Source organism: Leucopleurus acutus (assembly GCF_964270905.1).
Source record: "Leucopleurus acutus genome assembly, chromosome: 9".
In the NCBI taxonomy this organism is placed as follows: domain Eukaryota; kingdom Metazoa; phylum Chordata; class Mammalia; order Artiodactyla; family Delphinidae; genus Leucopleurus; species Leucopleurus acutus.
Genome location: NC_139144.1, coordinates 12,299,066 through 12,323,493, shown reverse-complemented (window position 1 = coordinate 12,323,493; position 24,428 = coordinate 12,299,066). Strand labels below are relative to the sequence as shown.

Here is a 24,428-nt window from a genome sequence, read left to right as displayed (position 1 = left end):
TGAGTCAGGTAGGGGCTGCCCGGAGCCTGCTGTTGAGCTCCCACACCTGCCCTAACCTGCCACGGTGTTGACTTTCCAGCCCAGGACCCCGGCATCTCCCCCAGCCAGAGTTTGTGTGCAGAAAGTTCCAGAGGCCTCACCGCAGGCTCCCTGTCAGAGAGTGGAGTGGGGCCTGTGGAGGCATGCTGCCTGGTGATCCTGGCCGTGGAGAGCAAGGTGAGCAGGGTTGGCAGCTGGTACCCAGGCCCTGCCATGGCCTGCCCATCCCCCCCATATCCTGACCCAGCCCCACCTACAGCTTGCCCAGGCTCCACCCATACCAGAGCCAGCCCCGCCTATATCCTGATCCAGCCCCGCATACCACCTGACCCAGGTCCCACCCCAGGTCCCACTGGCTCCCAGTCTGCTGGTTTGTTCTTCTCTTGGTGGGCCTCACCGCCCCCTTCCTCCATGCTGATGGGGGCCGTGGTCTGTACCCCAAGCTGTGCCCTTGGGGAAGATGCTTGGGAGTGGGGAGTTGGGGCTTGGGGCCCCACCTTGGCCACCCAAGAGCCACCAGCCTCGGGGAGCCCCTTGATACCCTTCTGTTAAGCTTTCGCATTTGTGAGCCCAAAGCAGGGCCGCCCCACCTTAGGGAGCCTCTGATCAGCATCCCTCCTCCCCAGCCCTGCCCACCTGCCAGCTGGGAAGTTCTTCCTCATGGGGCCGCCTCACTGGCCTGTCCCCACTGGAAGCTCCTGCAGACACTGTCCCGTGTCCCAGGGGCAGAGCCGCCCCAGATGGGACGCTGCGTTAACGGCACGCGCGTGAAACACTTGTGCGGTGTCAGGAGTGCCGTCCGTGTGACCTGGCACGGGTGCTGTTCCCTCCCTGCCCCTTTCCCGTGGCTGGGACAGGAGTGGGGAAACGGTGCTGGCTGGAAGGGCAGTGGAGGAGGAGGGCCAGCAGCTGACGCACTTGCGGGTCCAGCCAGCTTCCTGGGTGTGGGCTGGTGTCCTTGCGGCGCCATTGGGCAGTGGGAGGCGTCAGGCCCTCGGTGCAGGTGTTTGTCCTGCATCTGAGGTGTCGAACGCCCGGAAGCGGCCCAGGAAGCCTCCGCATTGTCCTCCGTTGGCAGGTCGCCGCAGAAGAGCTGTGCTCCCTGCTCGGCCAGGTCTTCCAGATCGTGTACACGGAGTCCACCATCGACTTCCTGGACAGAGCCATATTTGACGGGGCCTCGACACCCACCCACCACCTGTCCCTTCACAGTGGTACGTGAGCAGGAGGGCCCCGCTGCCCCTTCCCACCGGGGCTCACTCTGCCGCGAGCTCTTCCCAGGACAACACCTGGGCAGCCTTGTTGTGCGGTGGCCCCGTGGCCACCGTCCCGGGGGGTTTGAGCCGACGCCCTTTGTTCCCAGACTTCACTGTTCGTGTTAATCTGCAAGTTTAATCAAGGCACACGTGTTCCCCCCGCTCCCTGCTTTAGGCCACCTGGTGGCTTCCTGCGTAACTCTGGGGGCCAGGAACACTTTTTCTGGAACCACGCCTGGCCAAAGTCACTTTACCAAACTTAGAACCCAGGGCCGGGCAGGGCTCCCAGTGCTGGGGCTGAGAGTGGGTATGGGGCCCCTTCCAAGACGAGGCCTTCCCGGGGCAGGGTGGGGGCAGTGGCAGGAACAGCAAGGGGCCCGAAGGCGGTGTAGCCGGACCAGCGCTCAGAGCCGCTTCCTCCGTGTGGGCACCTGGGGAGCGTTTTCCGGAATCTGTGAGCACGCACAAGATGCGTCATTTGCGTGGGAGCCCACTTGAGCTAAGTCTTCTAAACACCAAGAGCATCCACTTTTCAAATGCTTAGTATACCGAGGACCCGTGGCTTCTGTCAGTCAGGTGAACAGAGAGAAAGGTATTGGAGGCAGCGCAGCGGTAGCCTCCGTGGCAGGCAGCCTCTGGTCTTTCTGTGGAGAGTCCAGCCCTGCGTGCCCCCGGCGGCTCACGTGTCTCCACGAACAGCGCAGAACCCTTTGCGTGCTGACGAAGCTGAGGGCGCTTTCTGAGGAAGGGCTGGCTCTCTCACCTTCTCCTTGTCTCGCCGTTCATGCTGGAGCTGCCCCAGCACTGCAGAGACAGCCCGGCGAGGCCGGCAGCCTGTCCTCACGGGCAGGTGGGGAGGTTGAGGCCCAGAGGCCCGCGGCTTCCGCAGTGGGTAGCAGGTGGTTTATTGAGCTCTATTTAAACGTTCAGCATTGAGATTTCCAGTAGTGGTTTTTTTTGAATAAGCTTTTTTACTAAAAAGTACACAGATCGTAATTATACCATTAAATGAGTTTTCACGAAGTAAACACAGGATGTTCAGCCTGCCCGCGTGGGCTTCCTTCCTGCCGGCCTCCTCTCTGCGTGGGTGTCCTTTGTCCCCCAGCCCTCAGGTCTCCCTTTGGGGTCCAGGCACACCCGCACTCACACCATGTGTGCCCATGCACCCATCACATACATCACACACACAGCACACGTACGTACGTCACGTCACACGCGTGCACACACTCCACACGGCACACACGCTCCCATCCTCACAGACACCTCACGCACACGAGCGTGCACACTAGATGCTCACAGCACACGCACTCCCCACGCGCGCACACTCAGACACGCGTCCTCTGCTGGTTTCTGCCTCAGGGCCTCCTTGCCGGGTCAGTTCTCGCCTGCCTGCCGCTGCGGCAGGCCAGCACGGCTGAGCGGGTCAGTCCTCGCCTGCCTGCCGCTGCGGCAGGCCAGCACGGCTGAGCGGGTCAGTCCTCGCCTGCCTGCCGCTGCGGCAGGCCAGCACGGCTGAGCGGGTCAGTCCTCGCCTGCCTGCCGCTGCGGCAGGCCAGCACGGCTGAGCGGGTCAGTCCTCGCCTGCCTGCCGCTGCGGCAGGCCAGCACGGCTGAGCGGGTCAGTCCTCGCCTGCCTGCCGCTGCGGCAGGCCAGCACGGCTGAGCAGCTTCAGCCGCACAGACTTACTGTCTCTCGCGGTTCTGTAGGTTCGAGTCCACCGTGGGCCTCACTGGCTCAAATCAGGGTGCGGGCCGGCAGCCTTCCTCCTGAGGCTCCGGGGAGAAGCTGCTTCCTGCCTTTTCCAGCTTCCCGCGGCCTTCCTCCCTCCACGGTCACAGCCATGGTGGCATCTCTGACCTCCTGTTGTTGCGGCTCCGTCCGGCCCCTCCCCGTCCACACCAGAGGGCCCAGGGCACACGTCGAGCCCCCTCAGATAGCCCAGGGCGTCTTCCTGTCTCAGGGTCAGCTGCCCAGCAACCTCCAGCCCCGTTGCCACGTCACCTGGCACGTGCACCTGGGCTTTGGATGGGGGCATCTTGGGGCCATTATTGTGCTCACTGCACACTCCCCTCCTACTGCCAGAAACGTCCTCTTTCTCTCCCTGTCCCCTCCCCACTCCCACGTTTTCTGATGCCTTTTCTCTTAAAGCTTCGCTTGCTGGGTGTGATGGTGCCTCGGCGTCCCTTCTCGTCTGTGTCACACAGACCTTAGGTCATCTCTTTGATGTTGCCCAAGTAGCTGCTGTGTACCAGGTCCTTTGCTGGTCTGAGGGTCTCAGGCACCCTGAGGCCCCGTGTCTGTCCTCGGGGAGCCGCCGTCCACGTGTGGAGCCTGGCTGGGTCCAGGCTGGGGCTCAGACCTGCCAGCTCTGATCGTGGCTTCTGCCCTCACCAGCTGTGTGGCATGGGGCAAGTCGCATAGCCTCTCTGGCTCAGTTGCTCATCTAAAAGTTGGAGCAGTGGTGATGCCTGCTGGGATCAGAGAAGACAGAGTAGCCCAGCCCCTAGGACGCTGCCGGACGTGGCACCACATCTACCAGTGGTGCTTCTCTTGTCCTGGCCATTGGGGGCCCTCTCCAGCCCTGCCACGTGCCACATCCTCCGAGGACCAGAGCATTGTCCCGCCTCCTGCCCAGCCCTGCAGCAGATGGTGCATCTCACAGGACCCCCAGGAGGAGCAGGCATGGGTGCAGCCCGAGGGGTGCACCCCAGAGGCCTGGCCGGCTCTGCCCATGAAGCCCTGCAGGCTCCCCACCGCCAGGGCTCTGCGTCTCCTGCTTAGAGCTTGGACACTGGACTCAGTGCCCCCTCCCTCACGTAACCAGAAGCTTCTGTGTTCTGCACTTTCTGCACAGACGACTCTTCCACAAAGGTGGACATGAAGGAGTCCTACGAGACGGAAGCCAGCACTTTGTGAGTACCCCGCCCTGGTGGTGCCAGTATGGCTGCCTGGCTCCACCCTCCTCGTCGGTATCCCTCCCCCTGCCCCCGCCCCCTTCAGGAGCCTTCCAGTGAGTGGGCTCCCCAGGGTCACACCAGTGACATCATCACTCCACTGAGACCCTGCTAGGCTGAGGGCCCCTTCTGGGTCCTTCCCTGCACGTGTCTTTCTCTGTCCGGCCCGAGCCCCTCCCTCCATGACAGGCCCCCTCCTCCTCTCAGACCCTGGCCCTAACTGGGCCCCCATGGGGGGTCGAGGGTGCAGGCACGGGGCAGGGCTGGGGGGCCGCCCACCCACGGCTCGGCTCGCGTCCTTGCAGCTCCTTCCCCGAGTGTGCGCATGCAGGCGGCGTGTCGCCCTTGTCCTTCTGCACGCAGACGGCGCCCCACGCCAAGACGGTCAGTGAGAGCGAGCTGAGCGCCACGGCCGCCGAGCTGCTGCAGGACTACATGCTCACGGTACGCTGCCCGCCGCCGCTGCCGCCGCCGTCAGAAGACCCCGGCCCCAGAGAGCCCACGTGCTCTAGCAGGCCTGTGCTGGGGCCGGCGGCGCCTTGGGGTTAGAACCTCCTTGTGGGGGTGGGGCAGGGCCGGGGAGGGGAGGGTGAAGGCGTGCTTCTCTGTGGGTGGGGCTGGGTGTGAGCGTGGGCGCCTTGCTTGCAACTGGGCCTCACTGCCTTTCCCACCAGGTCAGTCTTTGGGGAGGGCGTGAGTTGGCCAGGGCCTGAGCATGGGGGCTGCTCTGGCCTCCGGGGCTGGACCACAGGCCTGTCCCTGGGTCTCTAGTGGTGGACGGTAGCAGAGGACCGGGTCTCTCCCTGGAAGGGCCAGATGGGCCTTGTCATCACTCAGCAGATTCTTTTACCCCCATCCCCCGACCTCACGTGACGTTCTCATTAGAACCTCGGTCAGCTGGCTGAGCATCACTGTGGGCTCCAGGGCGCTGGTCGCTGCCCCCCAGCAGTGGTGTGCAGACGCGCCCTCTGCCCGCTTGCGGGCAGCCTGGTCAAGCCGCGCCTGCAGCCTAGGGCGGACGGTGCGGGCTCCTCTCTCCCCTGCCAGCCGGAGCCGTGGAGCTGCAGGCCCTCTGGGGTCACGTGGGGTGTGGGCAGGGGGGCGGCAGCGCCGGTCACCACCCCACCCCGGGCCCGGCTCTCTCGGCAGCTGCGCACCAAGCTGTCATCGCAGGAGATCCAGCAGTTCGCGGCGCTGCTGCATGAGTACCGCGACGGAGCCTCGGTGCACGAGTTCTGCATCAACCTGCGGCAGCTCTACGGGGACAGCCGCAAGTTCCTGCTGCTTGGTGAGCGCGCGACGGACGGGGGCGCCGTTAGGAATGGGGCCAGCCAGCGAGGCCTGAGTGATGCGGCTGGGAGGGGCCTGTCCCAGTGACGGGTGGGGACCTTCCCCCGGGGAAGCGGGAGGGGCCCCACGGGAGCCAGGCTGAGGGTGAGGTGGGCGCCGCGCTGCCTGGCGAGGGCCGGGGGAGGCTCTGCAAGGAGGTGGCGCCTGTGCAGGTTTGGGAGGCGGGGCAGGTGCTTGCTGGGCGGGGGAGTGAAGACGCCATTCCCGGTGAAGGGCAGCCTTAGCCGCGGCCCGAGAGCTCAGCACGCGGAGTCAGCACGGCGGGCGGGTGCTCAGGGCCTGCCACGGACAGGGCCCTGGACGGTTGCCCAGGCGTGCGAGGCCGGTAGCGCCTCTGCTTTCCCCATGCTGACCCCGGGGAACACGGCTGGTTGACGGTGGCTGGTGGAGGCTCCTGGGTCCTGGGCTCTGCCCCCAACGGTCCGATGAGGGCGCACTGCTCATGGGGATGAAGGGCTAGAGGTGGACCTGCTGCATCCAGTCCGAGCTCTTGCTGACCCCACTGCCCCCTGGAGTCAGTCGCCACCCGACGCTGGGGTCCATAGCCCCTGTTCGTACTGTCCTCACATAGGAGGGGGTCTCTGTCCAGGAAGTGGGTGGGCAGCCGGGCGCCGGGAGCACAGCTGGGCGGCAGGGCCCAGTGCTCGGAGCCCTGCGTCAGCCTCCCCTCCCCTCCGCTCTCTCCTCTCCTCTCCTCTCCTCCATCTGGAAACCTGTGCAGTGGGGCTTCTGTGAGGACTGAGGGGAGTGACGCGAGGGTGTGGCTCCCGGCCCACGCCTGCCCCGCTGCAGAGGCAGGGCCGGGCCAGACTCAGGCGGGTGGTGGGGTGGCCCCCCCGGGCTGTGGGCTTTTGTGCAGGAGCCGCAGGGTCAGGTGTGCCATGTGTGTGCAGGTCTGCGGCCCTTCATCCCCGAGAAGGACAGCCAGCACTTCGAGAACTTCCTGGAGACCATCGGGGTGAAGGATGGCCGCGGGATCATCACCGACAGCTTCGGCAGGTACCGCCGGGCCATGAGCTCCACCTCCACCTCCACCTCCAACGGGAACAGGGCCGCGGGCAGCTCTGACGACCAGTCCGCGCCCTCGGAGGGGGACGAGTGGGACCGCATGATCTCGGACATCAGCAACGACATCGAGGCGCTGGGCTGCAGCATGGACCAGGACTCGGCCTGATGGCGCCGGGACCCCGCCAGCCGCCCTCCCCGCGTGAGGCCCCAGGCGCAGGTGGCTCTACTGTGAAGGAGGCACCCTGGTGCTGGGGCGGAAGGCCGCACTGCGCCCCCCTGCATGCCACCCTGCCTCGGGAGGGGGTCTTGTCAGCCAGACCCCGGACAGCTGTCATTTTGCACATGACGTTTCTATTGAAACTCTCAGAGACCTTAAAAGAAGTTTACCGCAATGTGAATAATTTATCTCTGCTTGCTAGCGTGTTCCTGCTCCAGTGGGGTAGGAGCCGGGGTGCGCTCTGGCCTCTGTCTCAGACCCGCATGCCCAGGCTGGGCACAGCGGGCTGGGCGCTCATGCCCGCTGCCTAAAGGGAGGGCCTGATGTGGGGTTGTGGACACAGGGCAGAGAGCAGGTGTCCTAAGCACATGTGGACGTGAACATCAGGCCCCCGCTGGCGGGACCTGGGCACTGGGCTGTCTGAGGGGCGCTGGCTGTCCTCCTCCCTCCCCCAGGCCCCAGTCCCCGGCTCTCATCCACAGTCATAGTGGTCTCCATAGCAGACCTGCACACCACCGCTTTGCCTGAAGCGCCGTCCCCACCCTGAGAGTGCGTCGTCTTGGAGCCCAGGGTCGCCGGTCGTCAGGAAGGCCAGTGGGGGCACTGTGCCTGCCCCTTCAAGGCCCTTTGCCTCGTTCCCCCGGGCTCAGCCCCTCCTGTGCGCTTAGGACATGGGGAGGCAGTGGCGGTGACCCCAGGGCAGGGCCGTGGGTTGCAGGCTGGGGCCTGGGCACTGCCGTGTGGGCGCGGGAGGGCCCAGCTCCAGGACTGCTTGCTCGCCCGCGAGACGCCTGCGCGTTGCTGCGAGGCCCCTGACCGCGTGTGCGGGAAGCGCCAGGCTCAGCAGGGTGGGCACTTGAGCCCGCAGGAGGGAGGGCAGGGCCGTGGGCTCGCGGTGAGGCCGTGTGGGGACCCGGCAGGGGTCTGCAGCCCGCTAGGCTCCCCCGCTTCTGAGGGGCGGGGCAGGATGGGAGGAGGGGTCTCACACTTGGCTCTGGCCCTGGCTCTCCTGGAGCTGGTTGTGGGCCTGGGTTGGGCAAAGCTAAGGGAGACCGTTGGTAGGTGTTGTCTCTAGGCATGTGTGCAAATCGACCTGCCCTGGAAGCATCTGGAACAGCTAAAGATAGCCACCTAGTCCAGGGGCCGGCACCTCCACAGCCCCCCTGGGCTTGCGCGCAGAGGGGACCTAGTGTCCCAGCAGTGTCCTGTGGCCAGTCAGGAACTGCTCCTCCTCTCCGGGGGCTCCACCCACACATGGCCTCCCACTTGGTGGTCTCCCTCTTCTGTCCTGGAGCGTGGCTCCCACCCTGCGGATCCCTGGCCTTTGTAGGAGAGAGGAGAGGACACGGGGAGGACGGTGACTCCTAGAGCTGGGCCGTGCTGAGGGGCCAGGAACTCTGGGGCATGAACTGCTGAGTCCCTGAGCAAACGCTGCCTTCCTGCAGCTGCTGTGGCTCAGGGCCCCTGCAGAAAACCCTGAGCCCCTGCGTCTGGGGAGTTCCTTCTGGAAACTGCAGTCCCCAGGCCCACACCTGGGGCCGCAGCCGGGTGACCGGACTGCCCGCAATCTCTGGGCAAGTTGGGCGCCCTGGGACGTGGGGGAGGGACCACCACCCTCTGGGACTTGGGGGAAGGACCGCCACCCTCCTCGGGGCCTGCGTGGCTTCAGGAAGCATCTTCACGCTTCCTCCAACCCGTTTAGCCAGAGCCTGCGCCGGGGGAGCCTTTGGAGGAGCAGAGGCGACGAGGGGACACCGGTTTATTGAGCAGCAGAGCTTGGGGGCAGGGGTGGAGCCAGGTCTCTGGTCAGCAGCTACATTGTCAGCTCCTGCAGGAAGCGCACAAAGAGAGGGTCACGTTGTGTGAGGCCACAGCGGAGACGGCAGCAAGGCGCCTGCGAAGGGGCCGGCCACTCACCATGATGGCGTTGACGATATCGCTCTGGTTGTCCCTCAGGGCCCGCACGGCCTTGGCCCTTGACACGTTGGCCTGCGCCATCACTAGCTCAATGTCGCGAAGCTCCAGCCCCGTCTCGTCCACCTGGAGCGGGGCAAGCAGGGAGGTGCTGTAGCGGTCCCCTCCCCCGGGAAGAGGCCCCCAGCAAAGCTGCCCCCTCGCGGGGCTGGGCCCTGTGCCCCTGGGCCTCACCTCCTCGTCGTCGTCCTCTTCCTCCTCCTTGCACTCTGGCCTCACCCTCGGCCCCGGCGCTGACTCGGGGACCAGGGCGGAGGGCTCCGAGGGTACCTTGAACTTCTCAGCCGCAGCTCTGTGCACCTGCTGGGACAGGTCCTCGATCTGCAGCACAGAGCACAGCTGTCAGCCGAGCCCACGCCCCCAGCCCCCGCCCCGCGCCCACGGCCGGCCGGGTGGACCTTGGCCTCGCCGAAGACCACGTAGGTGTCCGAGGCCGGGCTCTTGAAGACGTCAGGCTTGGCGATGACAAAGAGGATGTTCTTGGACTTCTGGATGGTGATCCTGGTGACCCCCTGGATCTGTCGTAAGCCCAGCTTGGACATCGCCTGGGGGCACAGCGGTCTCAGGCCCGGGCAGCAGCCCCAGAGGTCCCCGGTGGGGGCTGGGGGAGGGGGAGGCGGCGCACTGCCAGGATCACGAGGGCTCTGCCACCGACTCCCGGGGACCCTCTGTGGACCCCCCCAGCTGGCCCCCCGTGTGTACAAGAGGGCATTGGCCCCGGGCTGAGAGGCCACGTCAGTTGACAGCCCAGGCCCAGTTACTTGCACGAGGTGTCCCGTTACTGCCTTTACCCAACGGGCCCCTGCCAATGGACTTCATCGGCCGTGGGGTGCGAAGGGGTCCCCTTAACGCAGCCAGCCCCAGTCCTGGGTGCTTGGGTTGCTGGTCAGCCTGGTCCCTCCCGGGGTCCCAGCAGGGCCCCAGCCCACCTTTCGGGCCTTCTTCTCACTGCGGCTCTGCTTGACTTTGGTGACGGTCTCCTCGCTCCCGCCGCCTGCCGGGGCCTGAGGAACAGAGGGGTCTGAGCACCCGAGGGTGGGGTGTGGAGCCCTCCCAGGGCTGTACGTGCCCCCGCGGTTGGGCACCTGGGCTGGGCACTGCGCGGTCCGTGGTCCCGAGAGGTCCTGTTCCTCCAGCTCGGCCGACGACTCCCCGTGGCTGTCCGAGTGCTGTCCGGAGCCCGGAGCCTGCGGCGAGTCTGAGGACAGGGCAGGTGTGAGGGTGGCCTCCGCCTCTGGACAGGGGCCTGGGGGCGAGCAGCGCTGGCTCTGCACCAGGGGCTGGCGTCCCCGCCCCGTGCAGCCCCCAGCTCAGGACACTGCTCCAGCCTGGATCCCCCTCACCTTCTTCCAAACTGTCCTGGTCATCCTGCTGCTTGGTGGCTGGGAGCCCTCGAGGTCCGGCTGGGCTCCGGAGCCCAGAGCCAGGAGGCACTTGGCAGGGGGGCGAGATCCTCGAGGCCAGGTCTTTGGCATGGGTAGCCCCCTTGGGGGCCGCCTTGGGGCTGAGGAGTGGGGAGTGGGGCGGGAGGCTGGCCTGCCCAGCCCCGGGGGGATTCTTGGTCCCTGAGAGGGCAGCCACCGCCCGCTGGGCTCTTGCCCGTGGTGGTGGGAGTCCCAGAGAGCCCAGGGGCTCCGCGCCCTCCCCCAGGTCTTCCCCGGGGACCTGGCAAGGGCAGGGGGCAGGGGGTGCCGCGGGGGGTGGGACTGTCTGCATGAGGACACCAGGAGCAGAGGACTCAGCGCCCTGGATGCTGGCTTGGGGTGCACCGGGCAGGCCCCCTAGGGGGCTTTGTGGAGGCTGCGGCGGGGAGGAGCTGAGGACTCCTGGGGCTGCCCGGGCCTGCTGTCCGCTGTGCAGGCCCCTCACGGGCTCTGGCTGCCTTGAGGGCAGTGGAAGTGCCTGGGCAGGATCTTTGGGACAGCTCCCTCCCAGCCTGGGTACAGCCCCTGATGGAGACCCTGGGCAGGAGCCCAGCCCAGCCTCTGCGGCCACAGCCACGGGAAGCCTGGGCCCCAGGGCGGCCCTTCCCTCCTCCACTGGGCTTGGGGGCCCCACCTGGCCAACCTCCAGGCTGGCAGCAGGACATGGCTCTGGGCTGCAGATGACTGCCTTTAGAACTCCACGCCCCTGGTTCTCAGCCCCCGGGGCCTCCTTTAGGGGCGAGCTGGGCTCAGCTCCATCACCCCCATGCCCACGGGCATCAGGACAGGCTCCCTGCTCAGGTGCCAAAAGGCCCTTGGCTACTTCCTCCCCACTGGAGTCAGGCTCTGGGGGACATGGGGCCTCCGTGGCAGGCTCAGGTGTGTCTGGGGCCTCCGTGGCAGGCTCAGGTGTGTCTGGGGCCTCCGTGGCAGGCTCAGGTGTGTCTGGGGCCTCCGTGGCAGGCTCAGGTGTGTCTGGGGCCTCCGTGGCAGGCTCAGGTGTGTCTGGGGCCTCCGTGGCAGGCTCAGGTGTGTCTGGGGCCTCCGTGGCAGGCTCAGGTGTGTCTGGGGCCTCCGTGGCAGGCTCAGGTGTGTCTGGGGCCTCCGTGGCAGGCTCAGGTGTGTCTGGGGCCTCCGTGGCAGGCTCAGGTGTGTCTGGGGCCTCCGTGGCAGGCTCAGGTGTGTCTGGGGCCTCCGTGGCAGGCTTGGAAGGGCATGCATCTCCGTCCAAGGGTATCCGAGCATCTGCAGCTGGCTCCAGGCCACCCAGATGGATCTGATCCAAGGCCAGAGAGTCTGATCCTCCAGTGTGGTCTGGGTCCCTTTTCTCAGGCGCTGGCCTCAGTTCCAAAGTCTTGCCTCCTTTCTGTTGGGCTGTGGTGGCCATGGGCTCTGTCCCTAGGGTGTAGCCTGTGTCAGCCTGCAAGGCCTGAGGGCTGGCCTCGGGGGCAGATCCTTGGCTAGAGGGGAGGCCTGCATCCTGCAGGGGCAGGGATGCCGTCAGGTCCACTTCTTCCGACTGGGGTTCAGGGCTGGCCTCGGAGGCCAATCCCTGGCCCGAAGGAAGGCCTGCATCCTGCAGGGGTGGGGCTGCAGTCAGGTCCACTTCTTCCGACTGGAACTCAGGGCTGGTCTCGGGGGCAGATCCCTGGATTGAAGGAAGGCCTGCATCCTGCAGGGGCGGGAATGCTGTCAGGTCCACTTCTTCTGGCTGGGGCTCAGGGCTGGCCTCAGAGGCAGATCCCTGGCCAGAGGGGAGGCCTGCATCCTGCAGGGACAAGGATGCCGTCAGGTCCACTTCTTCTGACTGGGGTTCAGGGCTGGCCTCAGAGGCCAATTCCTGGCCCGAATGAAGGCCTGCATCCTGCAGGGGTGGGGATGCAGTCAGGTCCACTTCTTCCGACTGGGGCTCAGGGCTGGGTTCGGAGGCAGATCCCTGGACCGAGGGGAGGCCTGCATCCTGCAGGGACAGGAATGCTGTCAGGTCCACTTCTTCCAGCTGGGGCTCAGGGCTGGCCTTGGAGGAAGATCTCTGGACCAAAGGGAGGTCTGCATCCTGCAGGGGCTGGAATGCTGTCAGGTCCACTTCTTCTGGCTGGGGCTCAGGGCTGGGTTCGGAGGCAGATCCCTGGACTGAGGGGAGGCCTGCATCCTGCAGGGGCAAGGATGCCGTCAGGTCCACTTCTGGCTGGGGCTCAGAGCTGGCCTCGGAGGCAGATCCCTGGACCGAGGGGAGGCCTGCATCCTGCAGGGACAAGGATGCCGTCAGGTCCACTTCTTCCAGCTGGGGCTCAGGACTGGCCTCGGAGGCAGATCCGTGGCCAGAGGGGAGGCTTGCATCCTGCAGGGGCTGGGATGCCATCAGGTCCACTTCTTCCGGCTGGGGCTCAGGGCTGGCCTCGGGGGCAGATCCCTGGACTGAGGGGAGGCCTGCATCCTGCAGGGGCAAGGATGCCGTCAGGTCCACTTCTTCCGACTGGGGTTCAGGGCTCGTCTCGGAGGCCAATTCCTGGCCCGAAGGAAGGCCTGCATCTTGCAGGGGCGGGGATGCAGTCAGGCCCACTTCTTCCGACTGGGGCTCAGGGCTGGCCTCGGGGGCAGATCCCTGGACCAAAGAGAGGCAGGATGCCGTCAGGTCCACTTCTTCCGGCTGGGGCTCAGGGCCGGCCTCAGAGGTAGATCCCTGGCCAGAGGGGAGGCCTGCATCCTGCAGGGGGAGGGATGCCATCAGGTCCACTTCTTCCGGCTGGGGCTCAGGGCTGGTCTCGGAGGCAGATCCCTGGACCAAAGAGACGCCTGCATCCTGCAGGGGCAGGGATGCCATCAGGTCCACTTCTTCCAGTTGGGTCTCAGGGCTGTCCTGGGGGGCAGATCCCTGGCCAGAGGGGAGGCCTGCATCCTGCAGGGGCAGGGATGCCATCAGGTCCACTTCTTCCAGTTGGGTCTCAGGGCTGTCCTGGGGGGAAGATCCCTGGACTGAGAGAAGGCCTGCATCCTGCAGGGGCAAGGATGCCGTCAGGTCCACTTCTTCCGGCTGGGGCTCAGGGCCAGCCTCGGGGGCAGATCCCTGGACTGAGAGAAGGCCTGCATCCTGCAGGGGCAAGGATGCCATCAGGTCCACTTCTTCCGGCTGGCGCTCAGGGCTGGTTTCGGGGGCAGATCCCTGGCCAGAGGGAAGGCCTGCATCCTGCAGGGGCAAGGATGCCATCAGGTCCACTTCTTCCGGCTGGGACTCAGGGCTGGCCTCGGGGGCAGATCCCTGGCCAGAGGGAAGGCCTGCATCCTGCAGGGGCAAGGATGCCATCAGGTCCACTTCTTCCAGCTGGCGCTCAGGGCTGGTCTCGGTGGCAGATCCCTGGCCAGAGGGAAGGCCTGCATCCTGCAGGGGCAAGGATGCCATCAGGTCCACTTCTTCTGGCTGGGACTCAGGGCTGGTCTCAGAGGCAGATCCCTGGCCAGAGGGGAGGCCTGCATCCTGCAGGGGCAAGGATGCCGTCAGGTCCACTTCTTCCGGCTTGGGTTCAGGGCCGGCCTCGGGGGCAGATCCCTGGCCAGAGGGGAGGCCTGCATCCTGCAGTGGCAAGGATGCCGTCAGGTCCACTTCTTCCGGCTGGGGCTCAGGGCCGGCCTCGGGGGCAGATCCCTGGCCAGAGGGGAGGCCTGCATCCTGCAATGGCATGGATGCCGTCAGGTCCACTTCTTCCGGCTTGGGCTCAGGGCCGGCCTCGGGGGCAGATCCCTGGCCAGAGGGAAGGCCTGCATCCTGCAGTGGCAAGGATGCCGTTAGGTCCACTTCTTCTGGCTGGGGCTCAGGGCTGGCCTGGGGCTCAGATCCCTGGCCAGTGGGGAGGCCTGCATCCTGCAGGGGCAGGAATACTGCCGGTTCCACTTCTCCTGGCTGGGGCTCAGGGCTGCCTGCAGCGGCAAACCCCTGGCCTGTTTCTTCCTTCAGGTTCTGCAGAGAGTCGAGGCCCGCCTCTCCCTTCGAAGTCGGGCGCTCTAAGCCTAAGGCAGCACCGTCTCCCTCCTCCAGGGACTGAGGTGTGATTGTGGCAACAGGTGCTGGTCCCGTGGTGGAGCCTGCCTCTGCTGCCCAGGCCCGAGGGGTCACCGCAGTGAGGCCTGGGGCTTTCTGTGGGACGTGAGGGGCCATAGCAGCAGCGGACACCTGGCCTGGAGCGGGGCCCACCCCCGTTATATCAGAGATGGGTTCCTGGCTCTTGGCAGCCCGGCCAACCTCTCCCTCGGACACCCCAAGAGTGGGCTCGGGGCCCCAGGAGGCGGCCTCACCAGGGCTGTCCTGGAGCAGGGTGGTGGGCTGTGCGTGGGGCTCCCCGCTGTACAGTCTTTCATCGTCACCCCCTGCGTAGGAGGCCGAGTCGGGGTCAGAAGAGGCGGCCGAGGTGTCATCTCGGAAGGCGAAGGCCTCGTCCATGCCCTCAGTGATGGACAGGTCGGACAGCGACTGCAGCGAGGATGCGAACGTGCTGTCGTCCTCGCCCTGCCCGGCCAGGTCCCGGCTGGGGCTGGGGGCCTCCTCCTCGCCCTCCTCCGCCTGCTCCTCCTGTTCTTCCTCGGGGGGCAGCGGGGTCACCTCGACAGCCTCCACCTGGAAGATTAGGCTGCCCTGGAAGGGCAGGAGGGAAGCAGGGATCATCGGGTCGTTGGCCAGGAAGTCCAGCTCGAAGAAGTGGCCCTCCTGGCCCCAGGAAGAGCTGCTGTCTGCCGAGAGGCTGGACTCTGGGGACGAGGTGTCCGGGGTCCCGGCAGGGGGCAGCTCCCTCTCATCGGCCACAGACCCAGGTGGGGAGAAGCCCCAGCCTGAGGGCACATCCAGCCCTTCAGCCGGGGCCTGCAGGCTCACGGAGCAGGATGGAGACGAGGCCCAGCTGTCCCCGTCCGCCGTGATGTAGGAGCCCGAGGGCGAGGCTGGCGGCGAGTTCCCCAGCTCAGCCTGGGCATCCTGGGCCTCCCTGTGGGGCCCGGGGCCAGGGAGCAGGGTGGAGGCTGTCTCGGTCGGGGTGGAGGGAGGGGTGAAGTAGGAATCGGAGTCGGGGGCAGGGAAAGGCACAGGAGGGTCACCCTGAGAACACAACTCGGGGGGTGGGTTCAGGCTGGCGTGCCCACCCTCCCAGTCCCTGAGCTCTGGCAGGGTTGCCCTGGGCAGAGGGGATGCCCGGCACGTCTCCTCGCCCATCACAATCCGGGGCTCCAGGGAGGCTGGGAGAGGACTTTCAGCAGGCCGAACCTCGGGGGGCCCTGGGCTGGGGTCGCCCTCTGCCTGGACTGCCCAGGCCGAGGGGGCGCGTCCCGGCCCTGCATCCCAGCTGGCTCCGTCAGGCGGGGGCCGGGCACCCGGCTTGCTGGGCAGGAACGTGAGAGCTAGGGCACTGGGCTTAGGGGTCAGGACACAGTGCTCCAGCTGGTCCCCCCTCGGGGTGGTAGCCGCAGCCGCATCGCAGGACAGATCTGTGGAGAGAGAAGGGCAGGCATCTTCCCTGAGAAGCAGCTCCCAGGTTGCAGCCGTCCCTCCCTCAGACGGGAGTTGAGCACAGGCCTGGGGGCCCGCGGGGGTGGGTGTCCGCTGAAAAGAGAGGTCACGAGAGGGAAAGGTGATTGCTGTGCCTGGGGGAGGATTTCCAAGAGTTCTGACCACGGTGAGCAGCTTGAGGTCTGGCTCTTCTCCGAGGTGCTCAGTAAAGATGAGACCAGCTCCCGTCGCCTCAGACACTAGCCTGCTGACTCCTTGCCCGTAATCTGCGCTGCCTCGGCTGGGCTTGCCAGGAGACGCCTGCTTGTGACCCCCCAGGTCAGTGGGCCCCCAGGGAGTAGGAGGCCTGCACTCCACTCAGCTCTGGAACATTCCAGATCTCACGCCTGCTGTGAAGTGGGGCTCTTGCTTCTCTGCCTCATCTCTCCCCTTTCCTCGCTGCCCGCACCCGAGGCCAAGCTGTGGGGGTCTCCCTGGGCTCCACCCCACCCCTGTTCCCAGAGCTGCCACGTGCATGAGGGGAAGCAGAGGCCACGGCGTGTGGTCCTCAGGCAGGACGTCCCAGCTCAGCCAGAGGCCGTGCTGGCAGTGGTGCTGGCCCTCCGGGGAAGCAGAGGCGGCCCTGCCCTGCCCTGTGTGCAGCTGTGGGGGCCTGAGAGAGCGTCCAGCTGAGTCTCCACCCCGCAGGGCTGGCAGGCCTGGCTCCCTCTGCCAGGGACATCTGTGGGGCGTCCCACGGCAGTGGACAGGGGCTACCCAGCCCCGGCCACATTTTCTGGAGGGTTCCTGTTCTACCGTGCTCACCCAAGACCTCCCACAAGTACATCTCCTGTGCCTCAGCTTCCAGTATGCAAAGGGGAGAGTGTCTGCCAGGATTAGAGGGGAGCTTACGCAGGGGCAGCCCCTCCCCAGGCTGCCCGTTGGCTGCAGCAGTGGTAGAACCCGGGCCCTTGGGCCACACTGCTTGGGGTGCTGGCGTGGCCAGGGGGTCCTGAGAAGGGGGTCCTTTGGGTCCATTGCAGTGTGATGAATACCTAACCCCAGGAGGTGGGTGTGGCAGGCAGGGCTGGGTGCTGGAGATCAGGCTCTTGGCACTGAGCCTGGCGTGGTATCCCTGTGCACCGCACTAGACTCCAGGGCCCCAAGGCAGCCAGAGGGTGAAGCTGGGCCAAGGGGGCAGAGGAAGGGAAGCCAAAGGTCAAAGGCTTTTGTGCCTCATTCAAGGTCGCCAAACAGTCCAAGCAGAGCCAAGCAGAGCCAGCCCCACTGGACCCAGAGGGAGGCCAGGCCCCTGGACCCAGCCCTGGTTTCATCCCCAGGGGACTTCTCACCCACAGTCAGGTGCCCTTGGCCCTCCCGGAGCCTCACATGGCTGACCTCCTGCCCGGTGGCCATCCCTGGCTGGTTTTCCCAGGCCCAGGCAGATTCCCTCCCATACTTGCTGACTGAGTCTCTCCAAGGATTCGGGCCTGCACTCCAGGGCTACTGCTGTCCAGGCCATGCTCCCCCAGGGCCTCCCACGTTCCAGACCTCAGCCGGCACCTCCAGCTTCCCCAGGCTCCAGCTCCAGCCCTGTTCCTTCCTCCTGAGCCAGCACCAGTCGCCAGCCCTGAGGCGGCTCTCAAGCATCTGGAGGGGCGGGTGCCCGGTGCATCCCCAGTGGCCGGGGTGCAGTTGACAACCCGCAGCCTCCAGTCCAGAGCTGCAGGGACCGCGAGGCCCCTTGCTCCCCCAGACAATGGGGCGCGGCAGGGGACCCTGGCGGGGAGCATACGGAGCCCTGGACGCTCGAAGGCCTTCAAGTCGCTTCTGGCTCCTGGAGAACATCCCTGCTCCACCCCGCCCTTCCCTGCAGTCCTGAGTGGGGGCCAGAGCTAGGCTAGGATTCCGGTGCGGTGCCCGGAGGGGCAGGGGACCAAGGAAGGGGACGGAGCGGGGATGGAGAGAGAGAGGGACGGAGAGAGGGCGGGGAGCGGGGAGGAAACGGGGACGGATATGGTATGGGGACAGGGACGGAGAGAGAGGGGTGGAGAAGGGACGGGGACGACGGGAGGGGTTGGCGGAGACACACGCAGGCGGGAGAGCCCCGCGGCCTCACCTGTGCGGGGCCCTGTTCCGCCCGCCTCCGGCAGCAGCAGCTCGGCGCGGGCAGCTTCTCCCGGCATGGCCTGGCCGTACGCCCGTTCCTCCGTCCCCTGTCTGTCCGTGAGTCCGTCCCGCGGAGCCTGCGCGGCCACCGCCCCTCGGCCGGGGGGTGAAGGGGGTCAGTGGATGACGTCAGCGCCGCCCCGCCCGCCCAGCGCTCTGAGTGAGCGTGCGCGGGCGCGCCAGGCACTGCGGTGCGCCGGGAGCGGAGGGGGTGGGACAGCCTCCTTCCCTCCCCATACCCCACCCCGGCTGCACTCTCCACCCGCGGTCCGCGGCCCCGCCTTTCCCGCAGCATCACCCCTCCGCCCCCACTAACGGGAGCGGGGTTCAGGGCCAGTCGGAGGCGTCAGCCCTTAGCCGGGTCGGGAAGAGTCAGAGGGGCTCCAGAATTCGGGGTGCGGGGCCGGGGGGGGTGTTGGAGGTTCTGGGGGGCCGAGCGCTTTGGGGGAGGCGGCGGCGTAGTACCCTTGCTCGACCTCCCGGCCCCCAGCTACCCGGGCAGGACTCCCCAGCCTAACCCAACGCCTCCATCCAAGAGGAGAGCTGGCGCCGCAGCTCCTCACTGATTGGCTGGTCCTCGCACGTCGGTCTCCGTGGCAACCGCCTCCCGGCTCCATGGCAACCAGAGCTGGCTGGCGGGAGCGCAGCAGGGAAGGTAGGCCCAGCGGAGCTCTGGGCTGACTGGTCCCCGGGGCTCCCCGCGGCTCAGCGCTGTCCCACCCTTCAGCTCTCGGGCAATGGAAAGAAGATGGAGAAACACGCCTTCCTCCATTCTCAGCAACCGCCCCTGCCACACCCCCGAGGACGCAAACCCTCCCCGAGCTTTCCGGAGATGCGCCCTTGCTTCCACGCAGGCCCGCCTGCACTCAGATTCGCCGAGCATCCGCCCTGTGCCAGGCTCCGGGAGACAGATGAACATTGTCACCACCCCAGAGATAGACGAGGGCGGGGGCAGGCAATCAGAGCGGCCATTGTTGCGGAGGGAGTCTCCTCCATCCTCAATCTTCTGTTGGCTCTACCCCAGAGCCCACGGAGCCAGGGGCTGCCTGCTGGGCATCTCCCCGGTGCACCAGGCACCAGACACATCATGTCCCAATCTAAGCCCTGCATCTTGCATCCCTCTCTGTCGCTGGAAATCTGTCCGTCTATCCCACTGGTGGGGGACTCCTCTTCCTCCCTTTCCTCCACACCCATCTTCACCCTCTTGGGTCTTGGAAACATCCAAGAGTTTCTAAGTTGCTCCTTCAGGGAACTCCCTGGCGGTCCAGTGGTTAGGACTCGGCGCTTTCACTGCTGGGTCCCGGGTTCAAGCCCTGGTAGGGGAACTAAGATTCCACAAGCCGCGGCACAGGCGGGGGGGGGGGCAGGGGGGGCTGGGAAAGTTGCGTCCTCCTACGGCCCCTTCTCATCGCCTCAGCGGAGTCCTTCCTAAGTCTCACTTCTCTGCCAGCCCCTGTGGCGTGAGCTTGTCTCCCTGCTCCTCCTGACTAAGCCAAGAAAAATGCAGGAAATCAGAGACCACCAAAACTGAACTCTCAAAGATGAAAAGAGGAAGGTGAGCTGGTGAGGGACCCCAGGACTGGAGGAGCAGCAGAGCAGCCCGCCCAACAGAAGGGGACCCAAGCCCGGCATTTCCTCACCCACCCCTCCTCCCCACACACAGCTGCTACCAGGAGGACGGCCAGTGGACGGGAGTCTGTCACAATTCTAGGGAGTCTGGCAGAACTGGTACGAAGATCAAGGGAAGTCTCCTGATATGGGGTCAAGGGAAGCACATTCCTCCCCACACCGTGCCCTGCCTCACTCAGGCTCCTGCCCACCCCCCCACCAGAGGCTCTGGCGGATGGGGGCACTGGCAAGGGAAACCCCACCACGGCAGGCTTTCAGCCCAGCAAGCAGGGCTTCGTCCCCCAGGAAAATACCCCCTCCCCGACCCAAGGCACAGGATGGTCCAGCCTAGGAAGTGCCTCCCACCCACTGGAGAGCACCAGCAGAGCCCAGCGGCATGAGACCAACACAGTGCAAGAAAGCCCCTGAATGTTATACTGTCCTTAGATCCACAGGCCGTGAAAGCAGCCCAGGACCCGCATCTTGAACCCAAACAGGATGACTGCCTGCTAAAATTAAAAATTTGAACATAATAGCCTGTCTGGGATACAATTAAAAAAAAAAAAAAAACCACCCATCATACCGCGGAAATCAGGGAAGAACCCAACAACCAGGAAAACCACATCTAGAAGAAGAAAATTTTTAAGAAACACAGAACTGAACTGAATGAAGATAAAAATACAAAATCAGATTATGTGGTCTGCAGGTAACAGTGCTAAGAGGGATATTTACAGCACATCAGAAAAGGGGAAAGGTCTCAAATCAATCATCTAAGTTTCTACCTCAGGCAACTAGGAAGAAAAGGGCAAAATAAACCAAAACAAGCAGAAAGAAGGAAAGAGCAGAAATCAATGAAACTGAAAACAGGAAAACAACAGAGGAAATCAATGAAACAAAAAAGAATAGTTCTTTGGAAAATTGATAAACTTGCAAGATGGACAAAAATAGAGAAGACACAAATGACCAGTATGCAATGGGGGCTATAATGGTTAATTTTATGTGTTAACTGGACTGGGCTTAGGGATGCCCAGTTAGCCAGTTAAATGCTATTTCTGGGTGTGTATGTGAGGGCATCTCTGGAGATTAGCATCTGATTCAGTAGACTGAGTAGAGATCCTCCCTCACCAATGTGGGTGGGCATCAGCCCATCCGCTGCGGTGGGGTCAGAGAGAAACAAAAAATGAAGGAATGGTGGATTCACTCTCCTCGAGCTGGGACGTCCTTCTCCTACCCTCGGACATTGGACTCCAGGGCTGATACCAGTGACACGCCACCCCACACCCCTCCCCATTCTCAGGCTTTTGCACTTGGACTGGATTTATACCAATGACTATGGTTTTCCTGGTTCTCCAGCTTGAGAAATGCAAATCATGGGACTTCTCGGCCGTCATAACTGCAGAGCCAATTCCTGTAATAAATCTCCACTTACATTTTTCTCTCTCACATATTCTGCTAGCCCTGTTTCTCTGGAGAATGCTGACTAATAACAGGGCTACAGAGTCTGAGGGCATTTCAAGGATACTAAGGGAATGCTACCAGCAATGCTCATGAATTCACCAACTTTGAAGAAACGGACAATTACTTGAAAATTGAAATCTACAAAAATTCAAACTAGATGAAATAGATGATATGAATAGTCCTAAAACCATGAAAGAAATTGAATTTGTAACTTTAAAAAAGCTTCCCAAAGAAGTCTTCAGGCCCAGATAGTTTCACTGGAGTTCTACCAAGTACTTAAAGTAGAATTAACATCAATTTTAGACAATCACTTCCACAAAATAGGAGGAAACACTTCCTCACTCATTTTAGGAGACAAGAAATACCCTGATACCCAGACCACGCAAAGATAGTACCCAAAACAAACAAACAAAAACTACAGACCAATATCTTCCATGAACATAGGCACAAAAAGTCTAAAATATAAGCAAATCAAATCCAACAATGTATATAAATAATTACACATCATGACCAAGTAGAATTTATTCCAGCTATGCAAGTGTGGTTCAACACTTGAAGGTCAATGTAACCCTCTACACCAACAGACTAAAGAAGAAAAATTATATATTAATTGATACAGAAAAAGCATTTGACATAGCCCATCAACCATTCAGATTAAAAAAAAAAACTTCTCAGCAAGTTAAAATAAACTTGATAAAAATCATATACAAAAGCCTTACAGCGAACATCACCCTTGGTGGTGAAAGACTGAATGCCTTCTAAGATTGGGAACAAGGCAGGGATGCCTGTTCTCAACAGAAGCTCCCCCCCCCCCTTTTTTCAAACAGTGCTGGAAGTTCTTAACCCCTGCAGTAAGGCAAGAAAAATAAGTAAAAAGCAGATGGACCTCAGAATGAAAGCATGAGGAGCTCCACTGACCAGCTCCCCAGTGAAAGCTGGTGAAAATTATAAAACAGGCAGACATTTAAAGCTCCTGGAAAGGGTCTGAAGGGCAAATAGGTGAAGCAATAGCTTATTCAAGATCTATGCTGGGAATTCCCTGGCGGTCCAGTGGTTAAGACTTTGTACTTCCACTGCAGGGGGAGTGGGTTTCCCCCCGCTGGGGGACTAAGATCCCGCATGCCACGTGGCACAGCCAAATAAAATAAAATATATGCAAATTTACGAAGAAAGCAGTCTAGAGTATTTGAGAATCCACCGTGTACAGAGTGGTGCGGCCAAGAACACAGGGCCCCTCACCCCCTGCCCCTACCCTGGGGGGATGAGGGCTTTGGCACTTCTTATCCTGCCCCCAGATACCCGCTGCTGGAGCTGAACCCCAGGCAAGTGTGGCCAAGAGGTGGGGCTCCCTTCTGTTTAGTCCCCACTTGTGGGAGAGAGACTCTGTTTCACCAAAATTGAGAACTTTTGTGTTTCAAAGGCCAGCATCAAGAAAGTGAAAATATAGCCCACAGAATGGGAGAAAATATTTGCAAGTCATTTATCTGATAAGGGACTTGTTTCTAGAACGTATAAAGAACTCTTACAACCCAATAAGACAACCTAATTAAAAACTGGACGAAGGATCTGAATAGGTATTTCTCCAAAAATTATATGTAAATAGGCCATAAGCACATGAAAAGATATCATTAGTCATCATGGAAATGAAAATCAAAACCACAATGGGATAGCGCTTCATACCCACCAAGATGACTAGAATAAAGCATCAGGTAAGTGTTCAGCATCCCTAGCCATTAGGCAAATGCAAGTGAAAAGGTATCACTCCATACCCTCCAGAGTTGCTGCAGGAACCCCTGCGAACACCAAAGGCTGGCAGGGATGTGGAGGTCCTCACACTGCTGGTGGGACTGTAACATGGTACAGCACCCCCCCGCACACACTGTGGCAGCTTCTTAAACAGCATAGGAATCCCACACGACCCAGCAGCTGTATTCCCGGGCACTCATCCCAGCCAAATGAAAGCTTAGGTTTACACAAACACCCACACACAGCGCTGAATCAGTCTAACAGCAGTAACGAGGAAGGACCTACTGGATGAAACGCCACAGAATGGTGCCCGTGAAGAAACCCAGTATCTAAAGGTTGTATACTGTATGATTCCTCTATAGAACATTCTCCAAGTGACAAAACACATGGAGGACAGGTTGGCAGCTGCGGGTTAGCTGAGAACAAGGTGGAGGTACGAGCATAAAGGACAACACACGGTGTCCTGGTGGTGATGCACGCGTCCTGCATGTGGACCCTTATTCCCGTCAGTGTCCTGGTGTGACGTGCCAGAGCTCTACAAGATGTCACCTTTGGGGAAACTGGTAGGGGCACGAGAGACCACTGTGTAGTTCCTTACAACTGCAGAGAAGCTGTTAAAGTACCTCAGATAGAAGACAGAGATCCTGGTCAACAGGACGAGCTCTTTCCTCGCTGGGAGCCCCCAGAGACGCCCCCGCTGGCCCAGCCCCGCGCGCTTGTCCACACTCGCCCTTCACTGTGCAGTGCTCCCTGCTCCCTCATCTTGCCTGGGCTTGGACTCAGCAGCTTCAGAAAGCCATCTTGGCGGCCCTTGTCTCTGGGTGAAGAACCCCCACCTGCCTGTGCAAATGACAAGGACCCACGTCCTGTGAGCTGGTGCCCGATGGTTCCCCCGCTACCCCAATGCCTGTGTGCCTCACTCTCTGAGGGACCGCTTTGGAGGGAGCGGGGAACAGCTGGGATGGGGGCCCACAGGGGCGAGATGGCCCTTTTCCTCTGCTCAGCCCCACTCACACCAGCCTCTCCCCACTCTGTACTGCTGGGGGGCACATGACACTGCCCTGTCTCCAGCAAAGTCTCCTGTGAGGGACTGCAAGAAAGCCCATTTCTTTTTTTTTGGCCATGCTGCGTGGCTTGTGGGATCTTAGTTACCCAACGAGGGATTGAACCCTGGCCCCCAGCTGTGGAAGTGTGGAATCCTAACCACTAGACCGCCAAGGAATCCGGAGAATGCCTATTTCTTTCCAGCATCTGGGGGCGCTGCTGCTGGTGTGGTGAAGGGGCCCGGGCTACGCAGGCAGACAGTTCCCACAATGGCAGCATGACACCACGGCACTCTGGTCTGGGTGTAAGGATAGCAAGGGGTCTCTTCTGGCCCCAGTGTCAGTCAAGTGCACGCCTGTCTTCTACTCAGAGCCAGTGCCTCCTGAGTGACTGGCCTTATGCCAGGTGGCAGTGTAGGCCGTCAGGGTCCCCCACTCTCCCAAGACCATCGGATGGGAGGGGAACTCCCAGGACGACTGTCATCAGTAACCACGCCATGATTAGAACCCCAAGCCATGCACTGAAAACCCCATTGCCCCCCCCCCCCCCCCCGCCGGGAAGGTCCTCGTGCGCTGAGGTTCAGCACTGCAGGACTCAGCCTGTGCTGGGGCTGACTGCCAGCCCTGAGCAACAGGCCAGCCGTGCACGAATGTACACAAGAAGGGTCCTCCGTGGGTGGCAGAGAAGCTGGTACAGACAGGCAGCTGATT

At 62.7% G+C, this 24,428-nt stretch overlaps 2 protein-coding genes across 4 annotated transcripts in view; one reads left to right on the top strand and one right to left on the bottom strand.

Annotated features, from left to right (window-relative positions):
- Window positions 1–6,926, top strand: part of CCM2 (CCM2 scaffold protein) — a 59,296-nt gene extending 52,370 nt beyond the window's left edge. For all 3 annotated transcript variants that reach the window (XM_082846944.1, XM_082846943.1, XM_082846942.1), the window contains 6 exons: window positions 80–216; window positions 1,118–1,253; window positions 4,151–4,208; window positions 4,556–4,694; window positions 5,400–5,538; window positions 6,494–6,926. In XM_082846944.1, coding sequence (XP_082703070.1) covers window positions 80–216; window positions 1,118–1,253; window positions 4,151–4,208; window positions 4,556–4,694; window positions 5,400–5,538; window positions 6,494–6,774 — 890 coding nt within the window. In that variant the 3' untranslated portion in view covers window positions 6,775–6,926. The remainder of the gene's footprint in view (window positions 1–79; window positions 217–1,117; window positions 1,254–4,150; window positions 4,209–4,555; window positions 4,695–5,399; window positions 5,539–6,493) is intronic.
- Window positions 6,927–7,078: 152 nt separating this feature from the next.
- Window positions 7,079–17,879, bottom strand: NACAD (NAC alpha domain containing; the record flags this gene model as incomplete). The annotated part of the gene is made up of 8 exons (XM_082846246.1): window positions 7,079–7,132; window positions 8,743–8,865; window positions 8,974–9,120; window positions 9,198–9,344; window positions 9,729–9,803; window positions 9,885–9,997; window positions 10,143–15,692; window positions 17,813–17,879. 8 exons carry the CDS (start codon window positions 17,877–17,879, stop codon window positions 7,079–7,081), a joined length of 6,276 nt encoding a protein of 2,091 aa, XP_082702372.1.
- Window positions 17,880–24,428: the final 6,549 nt, after the last annotated feature.